General features: G+C 36.0%; 1 protein-coding gene across 5 annotated transcripts in view; it reads left to right on the top strand.

Annotated features, from left to right (window-relative positions):
- Nucleotides 1–24,809, top strand: part of LRBA (LPS responsive beige-like anchor protein) — a 434,158-nt gene that overhangs the window by 158,752 nt on the left and 250,597 nt on the right. For all 5 annotated transcript variants that reach the window (XM_069780575.1, XM_069780554.1, XM_069780564.1 and 2 more), the window contains one exon: nucleotides 23,233–23,399. In XM_069780575.1, coding sequence (XP_069636676.1) covers nucleotides 23,233–23,399 — 167 coding nt within the window. The remainder of the gene's footprint in view (nucleotides 1–23,232; nucleotides 23,400–24,809) is intronic.

Genomic DNA, 24,809 nt, shown 5'->3' with positions numbered 1-24,809 from the left:
GCCTGGTAGCAAAAAGTGTGTCGTCATCTTGTCTTGGCTATTTTTCTGTTTCTTCCTTTTTGTCAGGAGTCTCTGTTTCCATTTGCATTGCAGACCCTTCCTTTGCCTCTGCATTCCTGTACTCCAGAAGCTTCTTCAAACTGGAGGTGCTCAGCTTCCCTCATGGAAGACGCAATCTCCCACCCTTTCTAGAGGGCTCTACCTTACAACTCAGCAGCCTGGACAAAGACAGAAAAGTCTTCTTCTTTGGTGCCTGGCCACTCCTTTTGTTTTTAAAAGGAGATATTATAAGTAACATAAATTATGAGCAAACCAGTTATGCTCTCTTTCTTCTAAGCTGGTATTGTAAAAAAGACAGGAAAAAATTGCTTTGAAGGTGAAAGATTGGTTGTGAGAGGTTTTTCTATGGCTGAATACAAAGGTCAACCTTTTTATTTCTTATTTGTTTCTGATCCTTTCTTCACCTATGTTTTCACTGCTACCTTTCACTGTAAGTAGTTACATCCATGAATGTAGACATACAGGGAGGTCACAGGGAGACCCGAGACGTACTTATCCATTTTACAATGTGATTAAGCCTCAAAGAAGCCTGATGAAGCAATATTCCACTCATTACTCTAGTGAGGTGGCAGCGAAGCACACATTTTTACAGTGAATGTGGAAATGTGAGCCAGTGTCCCTGGGATTTATGTGCACAGATCTCTTGGGCATTTTTCAAAATCTCACCCTAAGTGTTTGGTAGAGCTGAAAATCCTGAAAAACAACCTCTTTATGCCTGAATTCCAACAGCTAGTTTCATGCTACCACCTAGACTGCTTTCTAGAAATGACCTTGAAAAATGTGGTGGATTCACACTGTGTCTGAGATTATGTGTGCAGACTGCTGCGGAGTTGGGCCTACGAGAATAATTGGATTTGGTGTGAGGAGGGGGAGGGAATTTTGTACTCTAATTGACTTTATTTTATAATTTATGACAGGAGTGCCCATTGCCTTGGATATGCCTCCTGTCTTATATAAATCTCTTCATGTATTTGTGTGTGAATATACATATTTATAGAATTCTAAATACGTAAACCTGCAAGTCTTTTACGCCTGGACTGTTCAAGAATCACAGTGTTTCATCTTTCTAGTAAAGGTTTAGTTTGCTATCAGATGACACTACTGGATTTTGACCGAAATCTGTGACACCATATCTCAATGCTTGTGTAAAGTATTTTTGACGAATATTCTTCCAGCAGCATGGTTTTTTTTTTTTTTGCCTGGAAGATTCACATGAAGGAACATGAAAATGGGGGAAAAGGTACTATACAGAACCATTCATAATGTTGCACTTCATAAGTGTGTATAGAGGAGCAAAGGACAGTGCAACACAGTAATTTTCAGAAAACTTTCTAGAATGGATGGACAAGGATTCTTCATTTTAAGTCTGCGAGGAAGGACTTACAGGACACTGGTAATTTTTTCAGTAAAATGCAACTGCTGCTGTAATTTACAAGCTAACCTGCCCCATCAAAGTATCTTTTTTAAAAGATTGTGTGGTGTCATTCCCTTGAGTTTTGGGTCTTATTTTTTCAAATTCTCATCATCCATAGAAATATAAAGTGCTAGCATTCTTGTTATTGGCTGTTTCTGTTGATTAACTGAGATTTTCACATTACTTTCCCTTTGCATTTGTTATAAATCATGGTAGGCAGCTAACTTCTCTGCATGATTTCTCTTCAATAATTAAATCTAGCATTTCCAGCTGCTGTAAAATTTGTTGCCCTTTTCTGTTCAGTTATGTTTTTTCATGCGGAAGACTTGGACTTCCTCACAGTTTTAATTCTTATTCAGTATCAATTTATAGGCTGTGTGTAATAAACTGAATGTTTTACTTCATGGCTCATGCTGAGAACCGAATCTTAATGTTAATACAAGTATTGCCTTGACAGAGATAAGATGCAAGGCTAGGCAAGCGTTCTGATAGTGACTTGAAGGTAGCTATTTGCTTTTTGTTTCCTTGGCAGAAAACAAAATTCAGTGGTTCCGTTGATTGATAATCTTGTATATTCTGCACCTTTTCCCCTTTGGTGTACTAAGCATTAAATGTTAGATGTTATTTGCATCAGAGGAAGTAACTAAAAAGTACTGCAAATCAATTGTGGCAGAATACCCATAAATCAAAGAGAATGTTTGAGGGCCCTTGAAAGAATTATGAAAGGTATTTGGTGTCTTTGTAGTTTCTGTAGATGATTGTTACTTCTATATGTAGCAAACATTTACTGCGGGAAAGAAAGTTTTAATCCTTGACTGGGTCCCTATTCTCCATATAATTTTCCAGTGTTTTTAATAAAAGCTGCTTTGTTATAGAACTCGTGCATCAAATAATCTTTCTGTGGCTCTTACAACACCCTTTTATATGACGTGTTATTCAACACACTTAATGGCAATGACCTTATTTATTAGAACAAAAGATTTTGGTATGCTCTCAGTGGGTATTCTGTCTAGTAGTGTGGGTTATCAGCAATGAATCTTTACAGAAAATATGAAGATAATTGATAGCACAAGTTGTAGGTGTCCAGTAGTAATGTAACCAAAAGTTATAGTCCGTAAGATTGCAAAAAGGTAATGTGGCAACAGAAAGGAAGTTGGATGTAGCCTCATAGAAAAATAATGCTTTACACATTTCATTATGGATGGGCATAACTCTCTCTCAAATTTAGATTTTTTTTTTTTTTTTTTAAAATAAATGCTGTCCTTTGCGTTGGGTAGGTTAGGCATTATAGCACCATCTGTCGGTAGAAGGAAGAAAAAATTTTGGCTTTCATTTCTAAACACTTTTTTGGGGTTTTATAAACTCTTCAACAGAGTGCTGGGCATGGAAGAATATTTGTTTTTTCCATTGGAGGATTAACTGGTTTTGTTCTGCTGTAATATGTTGACAAGTCCCAAACTTGGAAATTAAATTTCTCATGTTCCTGAGGTGGCAATTTTTAGGACTCATTGTCTCATGTGAGTCAAAGGATACTGAAATGAGAAGTTCATTTTCTGCTTGAACATTATAACATTTTCCCTGTGCTCTGGGAAGTGTTGGGATAGATTATTGCCTGATTATGAAAGGAGAAGTGAAAAATTGTGGTTTCTCTTTCACTATGCTTTAATAACCAATGGGAGGAGAAGGAATAAAAACTTGCACTGGAATGATGAGACATCTTTTTTTGTTATATCTCAATTTTAAATCAAAATGTATTACAGAAATATGTCTAAGAGCTATCAAAGATATAATAATATTGTTTCTGAAGCAGCTTGAAAGAAAATCCATCTTAGAACTACTCTTTCCTAAAACTTTTCTAATGAAACAAGAAGTGATGTTCATTACCGTTTTTGGATAATGTTTTTGGCAAATTATGAGACAAGCTATGTGATGAATTAAATCTAATAAGTATCAGCATATTATTGGTCTTTTCAAGTCATATTGAATATGGAAATGAAATAGATTCATATCCGTAGCTATTTCATATGAAAAAAAAATCTGTTCTTGTTTTTCTGATGCTAATGAAGTTTATTGCTTTGTAATTAATGCTTAGTGTTTAGCAGTATCTTGTCAAGAGTCTTCCACATTTTATAATCTATGCAATGTTTCATTTACATACTAAGTGTAATTCAAAAAAAAATCCAGGAATATTGTGAAGACATGAGTCTTTTCTGCACAGTGTTTTACAGTATGAGCTGTATGAGATTTTAACTTTTTACGGCCTTTTTTCTCTCCTTTTACATATTTAACACATTTATTTTTCACTTTCTGTGAATGATAAACTTTCCTTTGTTTTAAAAACTTTTTACCCCTTCTTGTTAAGTACTGCTACAGCTGATTATTTTCACTAGACATTATCAATGAGCTTAATTAATCTACTCTCCATGGCTCTGGAAGTCTTAGCAGAACATGCTCTGGAATTCTTGTTATTTTAGCATTTGTCAACCCTGGAAACCTAAAAAATCCTCTGCCAGAAGGAGCCAAAGACTCAATTCCTGTAACCACTTATGTTATATAATTTTGCCCTGCTACTTTAATGGCTGAATTGAAACAGCATAGGCGTGAAGAAAATGAGGTAATTAGAAGAAGGGAGAGGAGCATTGTATGCTTCTGCTGTGATCTATGTTCTGCTAGACTGGGAACAGACATTCCTTTTTGAACTTACCTTTTGATGTGGCAGTGCATCTTAAGTATTTTCTGTGTGTGTGTGTGTGTGTGTGAAATCCATAATTGTATGGCTGACAGGGTGAGGTGGTTTTTTTGTTTGTTTGTTTTTTAATTATTTAGTTCACTAGCTAGCTAAGTACCACACAAAATCCAGAATAACAATTAGTGCATGCTTACAAGATCCATCCACATAAATAAGGTAATGTCGAAATAGCGCTTTATTAAGATTGGTTTCTCTTTGTTCTTTTTTCTTTTTAATTACAAATTCTAAGTTTCAAACTTGTTACTTAACTGCTTTGAACGAATAACTCTTAAAGTAAATTGATACACAGTAAGAAGTGAGTAATATATAATAATCTATACTGTGGAATATTTCTTCCGCAGCAATGACTTAATGAGTTACTCCTAAGTGGTCACGTGTTAGGAAAACAAGTACAGAAATATGAATGTCTGGTTTACATTAATATGTGCAGGATTTATATAGGTAAGTTCCACTTACTGCAGATAATTCTTTGTGAATACTAACTTGTGATGGGAATTGTTCAAATACTCAGGTGAACATCTCTTAGTTATTAGGATATTATAGAGCCACAGGTTCTGCCAGTTTTCTGGAATAGGAAACAATTTGGCAGTGAACTTGAATAACTTGAACTTTGTTTAGAGCATTCAAAATCCCAAATCATTTAGGATATTAACACAATCCACTTGGAAATTCCATGCCTTTTTATATTCATTTACATTAATAATGTTCTTTTTTGCTTCACAGATGAATAGTTTGTTGAGACTCAAGAGCATCTGTACTGGGTTAGACCAAGTCCATCAAACTCAGTATTCTGTCTCTAGCAGAGCTGAATAGTACATGTGTAGGGACAAGCATAAGAACAGTGCAATTATACAAGGGTGCTTCCTTGATTCTACCCAGGTGTCAGGGATCACAATTTGGAAAAAGATTTGTAGTTCTCTAAATGAATTTCACCTATTGTTTTATCTCCCAGTCAATGTATTAGCATTATTCATGTTTGATTGTTTTCTTTACTACCTTGAATTACTTAAAGCTATCAGCAAAATTTGACACCTCTTCCACTCTCCGGTCATTTCTAAATATGTGCAATAACACAGTGAGATTCAATTGGTGATTTCCCTCCACTCTGAAGACTAGCTAATATTTTTTTAAACCTGTTTCCTTTGTTTTAATCAGCTTTTATCAACATAAGGATGTTCTCATATGCCCTACTGCATCCTGCCTTTCTTTAATAATCTTTTTGGCATTCAAACAGTGGTCTTTATGAACTGGATCTTTCTTGTCTGTCTCCAGTGGCTTGTTGAAAGATATCTAATGAAGCATGACTTCCCTTTACAAAAGCAATGATGACTCTTGCCAGTGTGTTTATTCCATTGTTTGCTTTTTGCTTTAAACACAGCTACCAATTTGCCTTTTATAAATTTCAGACTTATTGCCGTGTAGTTCCCTGCTGTCCTCCAGAGTCCATTTGGCATATTTCATTCTTCTGGCACTGAGGCAGTTTGAACAAGAACACTGTAGCTAGTGGCTCAGCTGCGTTCATCCCAGAGTTCTTCTAGATCACCTGAGTGAATACTGTTTGGTCCTAGCAGTTGGTCACTTGTCAGTTTTCTTTTATAACTTCTCTGCTAGCACTTCTCTGTGGTGGTCTTGTGTTCCAAGAGCTCTTTTTATCCTTTGATCTTCTATTAGCTCTACAGATATACCTTAACGGGCTTACTGCTTCTGATTTGTTTGAAAAATAATTTATTACTGCCTTTTATGCCTTTATGCAAGTGTTCCTCAAACTCTTTTGGTCTGTTTCATTCTGTTTTTAAAACTAATATGCCACAGTTGACACATTTTTCTGTTTTCCTTCTTTGAACAGACTTCTTGAAGAATGCCATTTTCTTACAGCCTTCTTTCTCTGCAGCTTAACCATTCCAGCTTTTTTTTTTGGTCTTTTAAAAAGCCTTTTGATGGATGGTACATGTTTCCTTTGAACCCCTAATATTGTATCTTCTTATATTGTTTTTGTGTTGTCTATGAAAACATTTTCCATGTTTTGCTGCATCTTTTTATGCTCGTAATATGAAAAGTAAGCTAGCTAGCTGAGAAATTTCTTGCTTCAAATTAGATATTCCCATCAGAAATGTTGTTGTTCTCACCTATTCATGAAAAATAAATCAGTAGTGTTTACCTTGTTTATTATTTATGTGCAGACTTTTATGGTAGCTCATGCCAGGTAGTGATTCTAAAAGAGTCTTGACTGAAGTAATACAGTATACACAGAGTGTAAATTTCTAGCATTAACAAAGCAAATATCCTATTGTGCTTGACTGGACATTTTCTTCTAAAATTCCTGTCCAAATATAACTTGCATTACTTATGTACCTTTTTTACAACAGTATTAGGAGTTGTTCAGCTTTGAAGAAAACACACTGGTGACAGTACACAGCTCTGTGTGCTTTATTGTAAGTTGGTTTGATCTAAATGAGAAAGACATTATATTAAAATAATTCTGATTGGTGCTGACAAGGTCAGAAAAGATCTTTAGGACCTGAATACCCAAAGGTGTTTTTTCTCACTATTCCAACTGGTAGGTTGAACTTAAATATTCTGCTTAGTTCTAAACTTCTAATTTATTTTTACTTGTATTCAGCATATATTTCTTTGTTACTATGTTATTATTATCTTTTGGCCTCAGTGGTCTTTTTTCTTTAGTTTTTCTTAATTTTACTTTTTTTATCTATTATTTATTACATCTTCTCACCTCATTTCAGTAGGCTAAATGAGTTTTATTCTTCTAAGTTTTTTTCTTCTAGGGTGGTGCCTGCATACTCTACATCATCCTAGTAGTTCTACTCTGTGTCTGTTCTTGGAATATTGATTCCTACTGCAACATGGATGAGCAAGACTAATCACATTGATAAGTCCATTATCAAACCTATTATCCTATCTGTGGAGACTTAAGGAAGAGTTTATTAAAAGGGCAAACATGGTAACACTTTCCCAGAATACACTCCCACTCTTGGGCAATTTGAAGTGACTTCTGATTTTTGCTTGCCAGAAATGAAGGCCATGTGCTTAGTACCCCTTCAGGGATTATTCCCCTATTTGCCCAGTGAAACTTTGAATCCACATAGACTTTTGCTAAGAGTTACACTGAGTTAACTGCAAATTGTACTGGCATCTTAGTTTCATTCTTGTGTTGTAAGATGCCTTTTCCCTGGTAGCAAGTCAGGTTGGAGGGGAGACACGGATCACAACCAGTATTTCTTAGAACACCTTCTGTTCATTATACTGTTGTAATTAATAGAATAAAGCTGTTACTGTTAATAGCTGATAACTACACACAACACCATCACTTACACGCTTACAGTTGGAGCTTACAGTTGGGAGGTTGACTCCAACAAGTGTAACGAAGGGTTTATTCCAATAGCCTCAGTCCTGCAGAAGGTCCTTTGCTTCATGGGGGTATATATACAATCCTGTATTCGTTGTTTGTGTAAAGTAGCCATCACTCTCTGGGATATTGTCTGTCATACAAGCTGCTGCTGGTGCTAATGTGTGCTAATGGTGGTGTACAGATTCAGCAGACCTGTGGTATTCTGAATTGATCATATTTTGTAGGTTCAAAAAAGACTGCCAGTCCCTAGAGTTTACCAGCTCTTGGGAAACTTTTACACACAAACTTCTGAGCATGCACTCTCCATCTCTTTGGCCTGCTTTTTCCTGGTGATACTCACCATCTAATGTTGTAAGAATCTCTAGAACCCATTCATGTAAACACACCTAGAAAGGGTCCTTTATACCACATGATTTTACAGAGTTCTTCTATGCCTCCTGAGTTGTCTTTTTTTTTTTCCCCACCTTGAAAAATCCTACTGTTACATAGTTAGTTCTTCTGTGGCAGTGATTCCAATTCTGAATCCTTCCGAAATGCTTCTCAATTCTGTCATATTTTCTGATGGAAGACCCAAAACTGCACCCAGCATTCCAGGTGTGGACAAACCAGGGATTTATAAATACACAACGTTTTCTGTGTTGTTCTCTTCCCAGTGGTTCCTAATTCTTTACTTGATTCCTGTGTGTTTGTTGATTATCCTGTACGAAGCTGATGGTTTCATAGAACGATGCCATTGATAATACCATCTCATTATGGCAAAAAGAAGTAAAGATAAAGGTGAACTCAGAGTCTGTCATTTTATATCTAAAATTAGATTCTTTCCAACATTTCTTTTGTCTACACTGAAGTTCCTGTGCTGTTTTATTACCATGATAATTTAGTCTTCCAAGCTCCCCCTCCAGTTCCTCACAACTCCTTCATGATTATACAACTCTGAATAGCTTAGTATCAGCAACGAACCTTGTCACTTCATTATTCATTAATTCTTCAGACTTTTTTTTTACATATATGTTGAACAGCCTGAAATAATCATAAACTGATGGGAATCATATGGTTAATGTTAGTTTGACCAGAACCTTATCTAGTATTTTCTTTCCTCTCCCTCCAGAAGTAGCTTTTCTGATTCTTGTCTTTTACCCTTCCTTTGGCTGCTTTATGTTTTGTTTTTCTTTTGTGATGTTGGTCTAGATGAGTCATTATACATTCCTAAAATGTGACTTTTAAAATCAAAGTAGTTTGCTTTCATGAGTGGAGAATTTGTGCTTACTGATATTTTAAGAGCTTTGATGAAATAAAAAGTTAGAGTATACTTCTGTTGTTATTATTTGTAGAGTTAACATTTCCATTGAAGGGTAAAATATAAATGTCAAAACCATTCTGAAAAAGATGTCAGTTACAGCATGAGATGATAGTTTTAGTTTTTGTATACCTACAGAAACCTGAAAATGCTGTAGCACACTTTTTTTGTTTCTGCTAAAACAGAATGGTGAATCAAACAGTTTATAATAGCGTTAACTTCCAGATAAAATATTTTCAACCAGTCTTTATAATTCCAGAATTAGTGGAAACATTTATGTCTTTAGATTCTTCCATCAAGGCACAGGGAAGTGAATTATTGAAAAGATAAAAATAAATTTGTTTGCTTTCTGTCAGAGTTCATATCCACAGCCAACCTTGATAGAAGACCAGAATGATTTAGACAAGTTTGCTTTGGAGATTCATAACATATGCTTGCTGGACAGAATTGAGTTATCTCTGCTCTGGAGAGTAAGTTATTGTAGCAGGAGCTGACAGAGATGAAGATAACTGAGGGAAATTCAATTACCTTTTAGTGTTTTCCTTCTAATAGGATTCTTAATGTGAAAAAGATCCTTAGATGATGCACCTATGTTGCTTTGTGAGATCTGCTTTGATACCTGCATCCAGAATAAAGTGAACTCTTCTTTTCAGGCCTTCATTAAGGATGAAATATGCATCCGATTGCTAAACGAGTGTTAACTTTTGATCCAAAACATTGTCATTTATAGCCCAGATGCATTTGACAATCTTTTGGTAGTAGTCTTGAATATTCTCTCAAATACAATTTCATTTTCAAAAACATGTTTTTTATGTGAGAAGCTTGTTTATAACAGGAATTGAAGAAAGCAGTCACAAAACTGCAAAATATTTCCCTGCATTCTAGTTCTATTTCTGCATGTTTGTTTTCTCATTTGACTTTTCCTGGCAAAAGCACCTGAGTTGCAAATGCTGCTTGTGACTGACCTGAGTTGAGGCTGTTGCGTTAAAGCCCATCCCACTTGACTATAGCTGGATTTCATGTGAAACCACTGCAGTTCTGAAGTTACCAGGGTAGACTGGTGAATACAGGTATTAGGATGTTAGTATTTGTGTTACTCATAAAAATTTCAATTTTTTTTATAATACCTGATGGTTGAAATGAAAATCTAGAAGTGACTCTATGAAGCCAGCTTGTTCTGCAGCTGTATGAAAACTGCATACAAGTTTGTGTACCTGCAGTATGCTTTCTTTTACTGGCCCATTCAACTACTGTCTGTAGCTGAATGTGGTTATGTGTATATCCTCCAAAAGATTTTATTTTAAAAACTCTGACACTTACCAGCTTTAGAAAGTAAAGTCCACTTTTTATCTGGAGGATTTATCCAAGCACTTGCACACTGATATTTCTATAAAAGAAAGGGAGAACAAGTATCTTCATGTTAGATTTTTTTTGCAACCCCAAAACAGGTTTGGATGTGCCTAAAAGAAGTAGCATACCTGACCCTATAGAAGTCTGTATTGAAAGACTAGTCCATAGTTTGAGTAGTTACTTGTCTTGACCTATGGCTTCTTGATTATGTAAGCTATAGATACACTGGTCATTCTCTTGTTTGCGCTCAAATCGTAGTATGCATAGTCTCATCTTGTAGTTAATGCAGTCTCCTCATTTAGGCATGACAAAGTTTGATTCATGCAGGTTTATTGTTTGATGTTCATGAAGGTGGCTTATGAAAATCAACTTTGGGGCAACGTGGGAAGTAAAACATATGCATTAAGATACTGAGATGTTTAGAAAAGTTCATCAGTAGAGCCTGAAGACATTTACAATTAAAGGTTTTCAATGTTACCTGTATTTATTAGTCACATAGATTATTTTTCTCTTTCATTTATTGGAATATTATTGAGGAGGAAGTTGTGCAAAATATTGCATCTACTGTAATATTTTATCCTGAATTGCTATTTCTCATTCCAATGAAAGCTTCAGCCTTTCATTGAGAATGCTCTGTTCCGAATACAAGATATGGTGACTGCACTGAAATAAATACCTCCATGAGTGATGGGTGAAAAGAGACAGTAATTGTTTAAATAAGGATTTTACAATTAAATTGCTAAAATTATCTTTATTTTGTAGTAGGTGGGGCTTGAAGTCTGTCTGGGATCCAGGAAGGGAAATGATGGAAAACTGTAAAGCCAAACCCAGCCAAGGGTAACTTTCCTAATCTTTTATAAAGGTAGCCTTTTATTTCTGAGTAGACCTATACAGCTGTCCAGAAAAGGGAAAAAGACTGCACTAATCAGAATTCTTAACGGGAACTGAAAGGTCCTTTCACACTGCCACTTCTGTCTCACTGCTTTGCAGTCCAGCTTTTCATCTTAACTTTCCTATATTAGCTTTTAGATGGGAATCACTAGAATAGATTTTTTGAATCTTTTTCTTCCTGCTTCATCTGATTCTTTTATAGAAATGTTTACAGAATGAGTCCGCCTACTGATTTTTCTCTTTGACCTAAATAGGAGAAAATTGAGCCAATCCCTTTGAGATGGTCTTAGATCATGAAAAGGAAGATCTATCAGGCAGTTAAGTTGCTCTTCAGATGATCAGTGTGTCAGGGAAGGTGCCAAGTGACTTAGAGACCTCTGGATTTCACAGTTAATCTGAAGTCCTGCTGGAAGTGGCAGAGTCAATCCTTAAAAAGTACCATTCAGAAAACTAAATTGTCCTCATTGTTCTGCTTTACAATAGAAAGATGATATATTTCCTGATACTTTCCTCACCACTCCTCCGATGTTTTTCCTGCTCACATTTCTAGGTCCCTGTTATTAATTCACTTTTTAGAAAATGCATCTTCAAAGATTTCTGGCCATTTTAAAAGAAAAGATTTAGATAGCTCTTAGAAATAGGGCTTGGAAGGCGATGATAGTGACTATAATAATGAGCAGCAGAAGTGCCTTGGTCATCGTTATGCTTTTTTCCTTTGTGCCCTAGTGCCAAGATACTGGGCTTTTTTGTCAAAAACTTGTTGGAACAAATTCTGGGTCTTAGTAGGAATGCCAAGGTTATGGCATAATGGATTTTGAAATGTTTGTGCTCCTTCCATCCTCCTCCCTGCCTGTCCTTGTGGAAACTTGAGATTTAAATCTCATCAAACTATCCTGAATTGTGTGTTGCCCTTAGGTCAATTTGAGATTCCATCTTTCATGACTGATGCAAATTCTTGCCTCAGAAATATTTAAGGAAGGTGACAGAAAAAGCAAGCAAAATGTTCAGTTATTGGATGGGTTACTATATTATAGAGAATATATGGCAATTGTGAAACAAATTTTGTCATAACTTGGTACCAGAGACTTACAATAATACACTGTCATGGTGCTGCGAGGGCTGGCAGTGCCCCGCAGGGGGGTAAGGTGGGCACCCATTGCAGTACCGCAGCCTCCTGGGCAGAACCTCACCCAGCATCTCCAACCTGCCACCTGCCATGAGAAGAGCAGGGCAACCCTGGAAGAGGGTGGCCAGGGCCAGCACAGACCCCCGACTATAGGGCAGGGCTGTGGGGCCAGGGCCAGCCTGAGGCTGGGAAGCCCACCTGCCCCATGGCTGGGGGCCTGGAAAGGATCAGGGAGCCCATAGCAAGGTGGTGGGCATCACTAGGATGGGGGGTTGGCCCTGGCCTCTGGCCAGCCTGTGGGGCAGCCTCTCTCTGCTACCACCAGCAGGACAGGGTGCTCCTCAGCTGTGCTGGCTCTTTTGTGGCCCTCAGCCCTGGGAGGACCTTATGCCACCTACAGGCATCTCTAAATTATGCTACTGTTAGTTCTGAATGCGTTAAGCATTTACAGAAGAAAAAAATCAGATATGCTGACTTTTGAAATATTTTTTGCTTCTTTTTTCCTACGCTGCCTGTTAGAAACCCCAGATATCTCATTTCTGAGCAGTTGTTGATAGCCTTGAAGCCAGCATCACCTGTCTTGGCATTGGACCAACACCATTTTGCAAGGCAATTTCATATGGTCAGCAGCGGAGGGGGAGGAGTATTTCTCAGGTTATTTTTGAATGGCAGTTGTTTGAAGCTACTCAGAAATATTGGAATATTAGAAGTTGACAGGGGTAGATTATTGGCTACAGCGTAAGTGAAGCTGTTAAAGTGTGTGAGAAATGTTGTTACGTGGTGCTTTGGTATGTCCAATAACTGTCACTTATGGTGTTTTATATAACGTTCTATATCATTTCAGTAGTTTCTTTTTTGTGCATACTTGGTGGAAGCTGGTGATTTTGATCAGTCACTGTACTTTCTTTCAATACCTATAATGTTAACAAGTGAACTGTAATTCACATCAAATCTCAGATTCTTGTTTCAAAATTCCACAGAATTTGTGTTGCTTTCTTATCCTGCATGGCTATTGTGCTCTAAACATAACAAGCTTCAAGTATGGAGTTTATTATTTTACACTGAATTAAAGTCAGTGAAATCTAGTTAAGCAGGATTTGTGCAGTTGTACTTTGTAGTCTGTTTTGTGCCATTACACTAATGTCCATGAGTTCAGTTGTTTGTAATAAATGCTGATAACTGTTATCGAGGGGGAGTATGAAAACACCCCCATAACATTTAAAAAACCCAACGAGACAGAAAAACCTTGCATGCTGAACTGAAACAAAGCCAAAAATAAAACTTGACGAGATCATCAGAGCCTTGGAATAGGATGTTTCACAAGTTCTGGTGTTTAATATTGAAATGAGAGATAAACAGAAAACTCATGAAATGGATCTTATATGTTCTTCTTACGTAAATGTAAATGAATATGTTTATGCAGTATTCTGCCCCCACCCACCCCGTTGACAACATAAAGATGATGCCAGTAGAAACTGCTTGGTGCTACATAGTACTTCATTTCTCTGAAGGTAGCATCTGTGGTAGTTGTAATGCTGACTCTTGCATGATTGTGGTGTTTTCATTTAAATAAAAATAAAAATTTTAAAGCAATTATTATGGAGTAGTTTTAATCCTTGTTCTGTATTGCTCAGTATAAGGATCTAGAGTTGTGTGAATGAGTGTTTTTAAAGCAGAGACTGCTGTCTTCTCACACTTTGAATAGTCAGAATATTTCAAATGCTGTCTTTTAATGGATAATACAATCACACAGTTTTAAAAGAAATTAAATAATCCTCCCCGAACAATTTTTAGAGCCAAATGTCAACCTTTCAAGGGTGGTAGAACTTTTTATGAATAAAAAATGTTAATTAAAACCCAATCCTATTCATACCTATCTCATACTGTCTGAAATTCCAAAGTTGTATTACATAAATGCATGAGAACCAATCACAAAGGAAGAAAACCTCATACACTAGTTGGAATGAAATACAAAACACAGCCTATTGAAAAAAGGAGAAGTAAAAAATAAAGTTAAAATAATTTGCTTTTCATAGTTTGATGCTATAGGAATTCTGACAGGAGGCTTTAAGTTAAGGCAGAGGTTAAGCTAAAGCTGGGATTGTGACTGCTTAACATGTTTCCAGAGTAAGTGGCTAGGAATGATTTTAACGAATAACTGCTATAAAAGACCATATTTTAAGAATCCTTCCCATTTGCTTCTGGATTATTATTTTTTTAATCTTTGCCATTTCATCATCATCTTAATCAAAATATCCTGCTTTTAAAATACTTGGTCCTCCAAAGAATAAGCCTTTCAAGAATCTTAGTTTCCTGTAAGGTGAAGAGCAAGTTTGGAATGTAAGTTAGAAACTTGTGAATCAGCAGCCCTGAGCATAGACTTTGGAATAAAATCCCATATAGTCTTTTTTGCACAGATTCTCTGATAGTCATTTGAAATTCCTCTGACAAAAAAAGAAGCCCTTGATACTTTTCCTTAATAATGAATTAAAATGCTTCTGCAGATACAGATGAAGGTGCAATGACTTAATGGCAGAAACTAAAGGGTTTTTCTCTGTGTGTTGGGAAGGAAATACTTTGCCAGGAAACATATTTGTCCTCTTTAGTGGTGTTGCTCAAGGATATGTGCCAGTCAAGGTGACGTGAGAGGCTGAATAAGTCCTGAACTGTCAGAGATCAAGTCTACTAAATTAGCTCTTGGAGCAAGCATGATAGAAGCTGGTGAAGGACAGATGGGTTACCTTTTGTGTTGTGAGTTTGTGTTCATGTGTGAATCTTTAATAGCTGAGGTTTCACAAAAGGTTTGCCAAATATGGCACAGAACACTTTTAAAGCTCCTTCCACTGCTGGTGCAGAATTATAGGTGATATGTTCCTACATCTATCTTAATTGCCTTTATGTATCCCTTTATGTATACATTGATTTTATTTTGTGTTGATGGTATTTTTTCTTTTTGTTTGTTCTTAATGTCTAGTGAGTACTAGACTACTATACAGAGTAGAATACCTTCAAAACATGCCTTTGATTCTGTTATCAGAGTACAGAACAAAGTTACGGAAAGGCAAGCTACAATTTTTTTTTATTATTTTTATTAAGTGTCATAAGTGACATCTTAAGGAGCCCAGTCTGAAACCAACTTGGAATCCAAAGTACTGAAGCTTATTAGAGATCTGCTTGTCATTGGCATGTAACCAGTCATGGCAAGATAGGAAACTATTATGCCTAAATGTCTTGTTATCTCAAATGAATGTGATTTCTCTGTTCTTTGTTCATGACTTGGTATATTTTGCTACATTCTGAAGCTCCTGGATTAAAATCAGAGTTCTGTTCTCAAACCAAGACGCTGAACAGGGAAAGCTGAAAAGTGCTTGAGGGGAACTGTGTAGAAAATAGAAACAGAAACACAAACCCCAGGCTGCAGGGATATCTCAAGGGGCTAATCTTTCTGTCTTTCTGGAACTCTACATAATCTTGGAAACTGTATATGTAAAGATTTTGGCTGGAAATTAATTTGCTTTGCATGTGTTTTGCAAATTTATAAGGAGATTCAGTGAGTGTGATGTAGCAGGAATATCAAACAACAAATAACAAAATCAACAGAGGTATGTTGATTATTTTTGCATTGTATTCTACATATAATATGAATGCGAGTTCCTATATAATAATAAAAATTAGTCCTATGTAGGAATACATGTTCCTTTAAGGTAGGTGTTGAGACAATTAACTTAAGTCATGTATTAAATACTAATATACCTAAGTATTTATAGTTGTGTCTTTGATAGCTATAGAAATTAAAGAATTTTAACTCACAGAAATGCCTTTCACTTTGTTATAGCCAGAGGCTGAAGCCACATTTATACGTCAAAGTGGTACAAGGTATTTTGTAGTAAGGTTCCAAATTATCTTTTGGTTTATCTGCTGCTGAGGTGAATCATTCTGGCTAAATTTTCCTACTCTTAGTGCTTTCAGAGGTTGAATTACTTTAAGTTTTAGATTTTTTTTTTTTCTTGTTTCGGAAAAGAAGGTTGGCAAAATGTTTCCAAATGAAAACATTAAAAAATATTACGTCTTTTTATTTCATTGAGAATTTCCATTTTTCCCATGTTTTGAGGTATTACTGTTTCCCCTTTTGCCCCTATTATGAAAAATTATTCAGAATTCATCTGACAGAAAACTTGTGAAAAATTGCTGCTTAAGTAGTACCTTTAAGGGCTTCTTAATTAGTAAGTTGCTTTGTTCAAAAATACTCAATAGTGTGTGTTACGTGCTCTTAGAGACTTCATTTAAGGTTTATCTGTGCCATCTGAACTGCATGTGACTTTCAATCTGTTCAAGCGTCACTCCTATGCCAAGTCTTGGTGCTGTAAGTTGTAAAAGAACTGTGCTGGCAGTAGGGTGTCTGGAAATCTCAATCCTGGGGAAGTAATTATTTGGCTGCTGGGGCCAAAACTGCTGGACTACCTTCCACCTACCTGACAGGTAATAGAGGTCCTTACTGTGCCTCAGTGGAACAAGGCAGTTGGAGGGGCGGTGGTCACAGTTAGTGAATGAGGACATTTCAGAGTTTTAGTTTGTTGTGTTTTATTGGAAATGTGCCATCTGGCCCCTGGTGATATGAAGATTTTTCACAAGACCTTGAAGAATGGTTTGAAAGCCACAGCAAGACTTATTTGGCAAACGTTTCCTGAGGTGACAGCACCACCATTGTAGCGGATGATAACTATTTCCCCTACTTCATACTGTACAGAAGGGAGGAAGTGTCCTGATGCTATTGCTAGAGTAAGGTACTAACAGCAAGAACAAAAGGCGAAGTTTCGGTGGGTAATATGAGAAAGGGCCTGCAGATAAAAGAGAACAGAAAGAAAAGCTGGGGAGCATTGAAAGTAGGACTGTGACAGTTCCCTAGGCCAGTTTCCACTACACCTTTGGAGACTGGAACTAAATACTGTATTTCTCTTCTGGCAGTACCAAGTTGCTCACACATCTTTACTGGTTACAGGCGAGGTAACAATCAAACACTGCTATGCTTTGCTTTGGTTGAAGCGATAGCAGTCTTTGTAATTGGCCCACTTTTAGACTTATATATGTTTTCGTCTGATTAAAAGGTATTTTTCTCCCTTTTAAAAACATAAGTTGTGTAGAAATGACAATATGAAAAGACTGCCAAACCAAGTATCCAACAGTTATGAAAAATCACAGCAGTGCAACCTTTATTTGGCCCTCACTAAACATGTGTAGTGAATCCTTAGACTATGTAAGTGTATGTCTCATTTGCTGGACAGAGTGGACGTTCCTTATAAAATAAGTGAGTTTGTCAGTTCCAGAAGTTGTTCATGGATCTGATTCACTTGTTGCATTGGACTAGAAGTTCTTTCGTGAATACAGTACTAATCTCTGTGGTGGTGTTGAAGCAGTTGAATGTCAGCGTTGATGCAGTGTGGTTGGGAAATGGCTTAAAAGATCATCACTGGCTCCTTTCTTTGCTTAATATCTAATCTGAGAGCACGGAGCCATCTATGCAGCTTTATTGCATAGGTGCTGAGCTTTACTGTTTCTAGAGCATAGGGGAATTGTACTCTGATTATTTCTAGCTTGAAAAATGCCTTGTACTTTAAAGATGTGGACCCAAAGGATCTCAAATTTAATGCCCAAGCATAATGTTTTTAGGATCTTAGCCTGTTTTAAAACAAGAACAGTATGAAGGGACTGCAGATATAAACTGGATTTGCAAAAGAGAGAGGGGGAAAGGTGTCTATCCTAGTGCATGCTTTGAATGCAAAGCATTTGGGCATGTGTACATTTGGACATGTGTACATTCTTGGGTTCAAAAAGAACATTTGTCTCTGTGTATTGTTTATGCCAGTGGTTAACAGTGATGCTTAGAGAGTTAGAATATTGGAATAATGTAGGGCACATATAGCAAATCCCAGTTTCTAGCAAGGAGTAAGGGCTCTTACTTGTTTGTGTAAAGCTTTGTCTTTGTGATCCAAGGGTGCTACTGTAACACAGATAGTATCAATTAAATAAGCATCATAGAAAAAAGTAAAAAAAAAAGTCTATGGTACTAATGGATACTACAGAATAAATAGAAATCTGGTGTTATTTGTCTCTGCTCTTTACTGTTTATTTATTATGTCAGTTGTTTTTATATCCAGTTGAACTCTTCTTAGTTTGTCTCATTTACCTACTCTACTAAATTTGGTTCATTTGAAAGATGCAATCTCAGCTGTTGCCTAGCATTTAGTTGGGTTTACTAAAGCTTAATACTCTGAGACTTAAAGGTAAAAAATAAAGCTGTTGACTCAGCACAGATTAAAACCAGATGTCTCTCGAGATCCTTGCATTTCTCTCTAATTACTAACCCAAATTGACTGTGGTAGGTTTTTTTCTGGTCATGACCATAGTTTTACCAGTCTGTGTTTGGTGTGATCTAAATCAACTGTGGGGTCTGTCCTGTTCTTCTCCCCCCCGCCCCCTGCCTTGTGATTTTAAATGCATGTTTTTTTCCCCTGGGAATGTCTGGCTACAGAACCACTTTTTTTTTCTCCCCCCCCCCCCCCCCCCCCCTTGTATTACAAACAAAGTTGATTTAGATGCAGATTCATTTTAATCTTCAAATCGGATAACAGGCTGGAAAAGTGGATAAATGAGGTTTGGAAAACTATAGGTTGCAGAGATGAGAAGCCATTGCATTGTGTTCAGTCCATTAAAACAAGAAGAAATAGAAGAGATACTTTGATAAGTGTTCTGCTGGTGTTAACCTTGATGGCTATTATCGGGGGGATGATGCTATATCTATTTCATTGGCTTAAGCTTTTTTCATGCTGAGAGAAATCAATACTTTGAGTCGTTGGATGACAGAGGCATCACTTCAGAATTGACGGTGGCTGTCAGACGTTGTCATTGGTTGACTTTTGTTCGCTGTTGAGGTTTTAAGCTTTCATTTTTCTAAGTCTTATTCAGGAGTCTTTGTAAGATTTCCCATGGTAGCATTTTTAGTCCAGACTTTAAACCTCAGGTCAGAGGTCAAGTGCAAAGATCTGTGAAAGCAGAGGATTGAGGAGCTCCTTCATTTACCAAAATATCCTTATTTTTAGGGAATTTGCATTACTGGCAAGACTACGTGTTATCTAATGGATGACTTTCCTCTTAAATGACACCCTCTGAGACAGGTTGTTCACAAAGCAAGTAGCTTTTAGCCAGATTAGACAAAGGAACTGGCATATGTAAAAGTGTTCAGTGATCTTTGAGTTGAAGAATAAAAGTAAAAAGGTACAACACAGCTTTTAAAAACCCTACATTATTAAACTTTTTTGTAGTTTGTGGAAAGCATTACATTGTAGTTTTGGGACTGCAGAGGTGCACATGCAGATGGTACTGTGCAGAGAAAATCTTTTACTTGACATTTTTATAAAGATCAAAGACAAAATAGTTCTGAAAACACTAGATTAATCCTCCTCTTCACTGAAATATAGACAGGCAGAATAGACTAATTCACCTTGTCAGTATTTTGCAATAGTATTTCTGGAATTCCTGCATGTAGAATGTATTGTATTTTCATACCTATAACTTGCCTCTTGGATGACCTTGTGCTCCTTTAGAATTACTGTTCCTTAAAAATAAATCTTCAGGTAACCTACATCTTCAAATAGCCTGCAGTCTTGTCCAAGCAGCGAATGGGAGAGAGGAGAGAACTCTGTTCTGCTCTGCGATAATGGCAAAGAGAAGGTTTCTGTTCCATCCTGTATGAAGGGGTAGAGAACAAGCATCTTTCCTCTGCTCCATGCTGGGTCAAAGGATTCTGCTTAATACACTTTCTTTTTGTAAAACTTTTAACAGCCACTGAATTTAAGACTTTTTATAGATAACTTGTGGAGTGTATATGTGAAAATACATTTTTCTCCTTTCAACATTTTTTGTTTCATCATGAGTGTGACTGCAGTACTTGTGTAATGAAAGTATAATCACAAACTTCCCCAAATAGGTAACAAAAATTATGTAAGCCAAAGCACTAGTGGAAGGAAGATTTGACAAATTCATTTGCATGCAACTGTGTATCTATTTGTAAAACCATATTCAAGTATGACAGGGTGCATATTGCAAGAGCAAGAGATCAAGCAATAAAGAAAAAATAAAACTGCAAAAATATATTTTTGAGTTTGTGCACAAACAGAAATCAAGCTGAATTTTTATTTTATATAAATGGAATGATCGGGATTTAGTGTGAAGTATTAACATGTACCACTCCGTATCCTGGTATTGCATCTCTGAAAGTAGTGGATCAGGTGAACCTGAAGGCATCTGGAAAATGAAAAAAATACAGTAAAGAAATGGAGAATTTTTAGTGCTTTCAGAACAGTTGAGTGGTGACTGACTACTTTGGGATGGGTCTCTTTCCATTTCCTTGGGTGGAGCCAATCTTCTTTCACTCCTGTATTAAAAATTATTCGAGAGAGGGAGAGGGAGAAATAGCTGCTTTTTTGCTGAATATTTGGCATATATCATGGGTAGGAACCACTGAACAATTGACGAGTCACCTGTATGATCAAAGAGAAGATAATTCTTGCAAAACTTTCTTAATGTTAGTAACTATACATGCGTGTGCCAGATACTTGGCAGAACTGTGGCTTCTTTCTGTTCTTGTTTGTAAAATATATATTGTAAAGCGTGTGCTATGGTTAAGAGTCCCTCCTGGAGTGATGTTATAATTTTATGGGATTGCTGCATGTGGGGGAGTCTCAGTTTTGGTAGGTAATTGCAGGTTTCTATTCATATTAAATGCTGAATTTTCTGAAAAGTGGAGTCCTATACATTTCTGTTTTGTAACAGGCTAATTCTGTTTTCATGGAAGTTGTCAGGACAATAAAATACCATTTTTTCCTTCATTTGAATGTCACAGCAACACTTTGAAAATCTTTGTTGGTCTTTAATGAAGGATGCGTTCAAAATTACATCATGAAGAGACTTTTTTTAAAGAGGTACAAGTTCATTATATCTTTTACAAAACATTCTAGTTTGATTTCCATTTTATCATGTTTTAAGGTCAAATGTGACTTTAATGTTCCATAAAGAGACAGAGATTGATAATGGGGAAAGAATAACCCTCTAATGTGATTTATATCTATGGATTTTATGTCAGATATGAAAAGTTGCTGTTCAAATTGTAAAGGAGGATCCATTAAAGAGCACTTTAAAACATTTTACTATTTAGCTTACCTTATACACTTGTTTTTAGAATTCTGCCCTTTCAGGCAACTTAAAAATAACAGCTTATGAAACATTTACAAAGTGCTGAAAAGAACTCAGAATCATCATGAGTGCGAAATAGATTAATGTATTGGAAAAGACAGCTGTATTTAAAAAAAGCTAGAAAAATCTTGTTTAGTGTTGGTTATGATTTAGCCATCTTATATTTTTGTGAAGGGGGTGGCAGAGTGCTTTATATAGGAGTAGAAAAGCCAATTTTTGATGTCTCTCTGACTTGGAAAGTCAGCTGCCCATTCTTCACTCCTGGATGTCTGTTCATCAGGTGAGCATTGCTCTAAGGTGTGGGAAAAATTATGAGGAAATTCGTAAATGTATTGAAATTGTTAAAATAGCTCTTTAAAGTTATTCATCTGTTGGTGCATTTTTGTTGTCTAATGTCTATGAAAATCTACACAACCCAAAATTTTATTTTACTTGTGCTTTTTTCCACATTCTTCCTATCTTTCACTTTATATGACATGTATATGTTTCTATGTACACATATATGAATAGCATTCATAGCCTGCCTATTTTTTTGCAACAGTTTTTTAATACTTGTACATATAGATAGATTTGTATAGAAAAAGCATTGCTACTGTTTTAAACTTAAAAAGCAGTATAATATTGTGCTGTTATCTAAACTCTAAGAAATAATTGTACCAGTGTCTGCATCAGCTGTGCTTCACAGAGAAAAAGCAATTTTTTTGTTGTTGTTAGGCAGACATTTGTGTCCATTCTACTAACTAGATCATAGAATAATCCAATCATTGACAAAGGCTGAAATGCTTTGTCTGGCATATGTGATCTGTGGAATTGCCAGATGAAAACTGAAATTAGAAACAGGGAGTGCTGAAGTGGGGAAAAGCCTTTATTGTTCCTACCAATATTTGAATTTGTTGTGGCTCTTCATGTGGTTTGATGAGGGGGGTGATCTAAATTTTGTGCCCATTTTTTGAGTTCTGTATTAACAGACAAATTTTCAGAAGATCAACAAAACCCAAATGATAAGAAAATGTAACAAAGAATCTTTCTTAGTCTTGAGTTCTGTTTTGTAGGTGTGACTTTCAGTTCTTATTTGCTAGTATTTGGTTTTGAGTACCTCGGCAAACATGTTTATACAACAGGTGTAGTACAGCCAGGGAAATGATTAACTTTCCCATGCTGGCCTACAAATGTGCTTGACTTCAAGAAGCCATCTGGTAAAGATAATTCAGTCTTCATCTACATTTTTGTCTTCTGTCTATCTGAAGATATGTAGATTTTCTCCTTAGTTTTTATAGTTACATATTTATACAAACAACAGCAAATGGTTGGCTATCCAAATCTAATGAAGTCCACGGGAGTGGTCTGGTCGGTTAGCTGGCATTCATTATTCTGAAACTCACCTCTTTGTTTTTATAATGCTATTCACTTACTTTGTTAAAAAATAAAAGTGGTTGTGCCTATATGTTTTATTATGCAATCAGGCCACTAATGTGTTGGCATTTGCTAAATCTTGAGTGTGTATGCTATGTGGGTAAAGACTTCATGACAAACCAAGATCCTTTGCTTGGCTCTCTGGACAGATTTACTGTGGGCAGCTGCACAGTGCCTCAATTCTCAAACCTGTAAAATGGGGTTAATTCTTATTTCTCAAGGGTTTTGTATAAGTAATTAATTATGAAGTGCTTCAAAGTTCCTTTGGACGGTATAATTAAAATGCAAAGTAATGAAGTCTTTATTTTCTTCCTAGTCACTGTGTGCCCAGTATTCTGCAGACAAACGGGAAGAAGAAAAAATGTGTCATCATTTGATAATGGCAGCTAAGTACCGAGACCAGGTGACTGCAACTCAACTAATACAGAAAATTATCAACATTCTGACAGACAAGCATGGAGCCTGGGGAAGCTCTGCACCAAGGTAAAGCATTTTGGGGGTGTTCTAAGACATTTTTGAGAATTCTGTTGTGCTCAGCTATGCTCAGGTGATTTGAATTAATGTCTTATGGTCAAATTAAAGATAAACAAGGTTTTTCAGTTTGTTTTTAAACAAAGTAATATAAAAAAGCTAGAATGAGTGTGTCAGTATTTAGTATGGGTGAATGTCAGAGAACTAGTGTTTTGTTAGAGCAGTAAAAAACAGGGTGATTCTCTTGTGACTTTAAACTTTGCTGTAACAATGTGATAGAATTTATTTTGAATGTCCAGTTCTAACTCTACCATTTATTTGAAAAATAATTTTTAAAAGTAAATGTTTTCTTACAACTAGCTTTCTTCATGGGGCATTATATGGTTCAAGATTGAACCATAATTTAGTAACTTGTTTTCTTTTCTGCCAAACTTTAAACAAACAAACATCTTTTTAAGTTAGAGGGTAATGATGAGTTTTGTATTAGTAATTTTAAGGTGAAAACAGTACCACCAAATTAATTCTCCTTTTGGAATTGTCTCAGTATGTATCTTCATTACAATGCTACTTGTCTAACTTTAGCAGCTGAAGTTTCACTTGCAAATCTAAAATACAAGTTCAGGTCCTTGTAGTACATCCTTAATTAAGGCTTAAGAATAACTGGAACATATTTAGGCTAGAATGTAGCCACCTAGTATATACTGTTATTTGAATGGAATGGAATAATAAGCATGAGAGAAATATGTGATTAGACAACAAACTGGTTTTCCCAGTAACCTTTATTCATTGTTCAATTACTGCTTGTTTTCTGGAAAGAAAAAAAATTCCCAGGCACTAATAATTTCTATAACGTACAGTAACATAAAGAAAATGTTATGAATAAAATTAACAGGAAGTGTTAAAATTTAAGTGTTGTGATATTATGGCTTAGAATGTCCACTTACTGTAAATACCAATTTTGGGCTCTAGGTTGTAAGGGTAAAAATGAAAAGTTGAACTAAGTGTTTAATGCTGTTTGTCTTCTGTTAAGTAAATTATGCTTAAATATAAAAAGACTGTTTAAGAAAAATAAGAGATGAAGGTGTAAAAACAACAGTCTATTTCAACATTTCTAGGAATTTTAAATTACTTCATTCCATACAATTTTAAAGCTTGTATTACAATTGTCTAAAACCAGATTTCTTTAAGTACTTTGTATGTCTGTAATTTTGGTGAGTGTGTACCTTCTGGTTTTGTCCATCTGTTTGTGTCTCTGGATTTAAAACTATCATTACTGTCTTTTAACTAGGAAGCAGAGAATCATACTTGCTCTTTAGGTGTGTTTTGCTTGTTGTGATAATATTGGTTGGTGAGGGAAAAGTGTAATTGATAAAATATTCCATGCTTGAAGGATAACTATTTTCTGACAATCCTCAAATAAGG

This window comes from Haliaeetus albicilla, chromosome 1 (genome assembly GCF_947461875.1).
Source record: "Haliaeetus albicilla chromosome 1, bHalAlb1.1, whole genome shotgun sequence".
NCBI lineage: Eukaryota > Metazoa > Chordata > Aves > Accipitriformes > Accipitridae > Haliaeetus > Haliaeetus albicilla.
The sequence above is the reverse complement of the archived record's forward strand: the minus strand, read 5'-3'. Positions and strand labels throughout refer to the sequence as shown.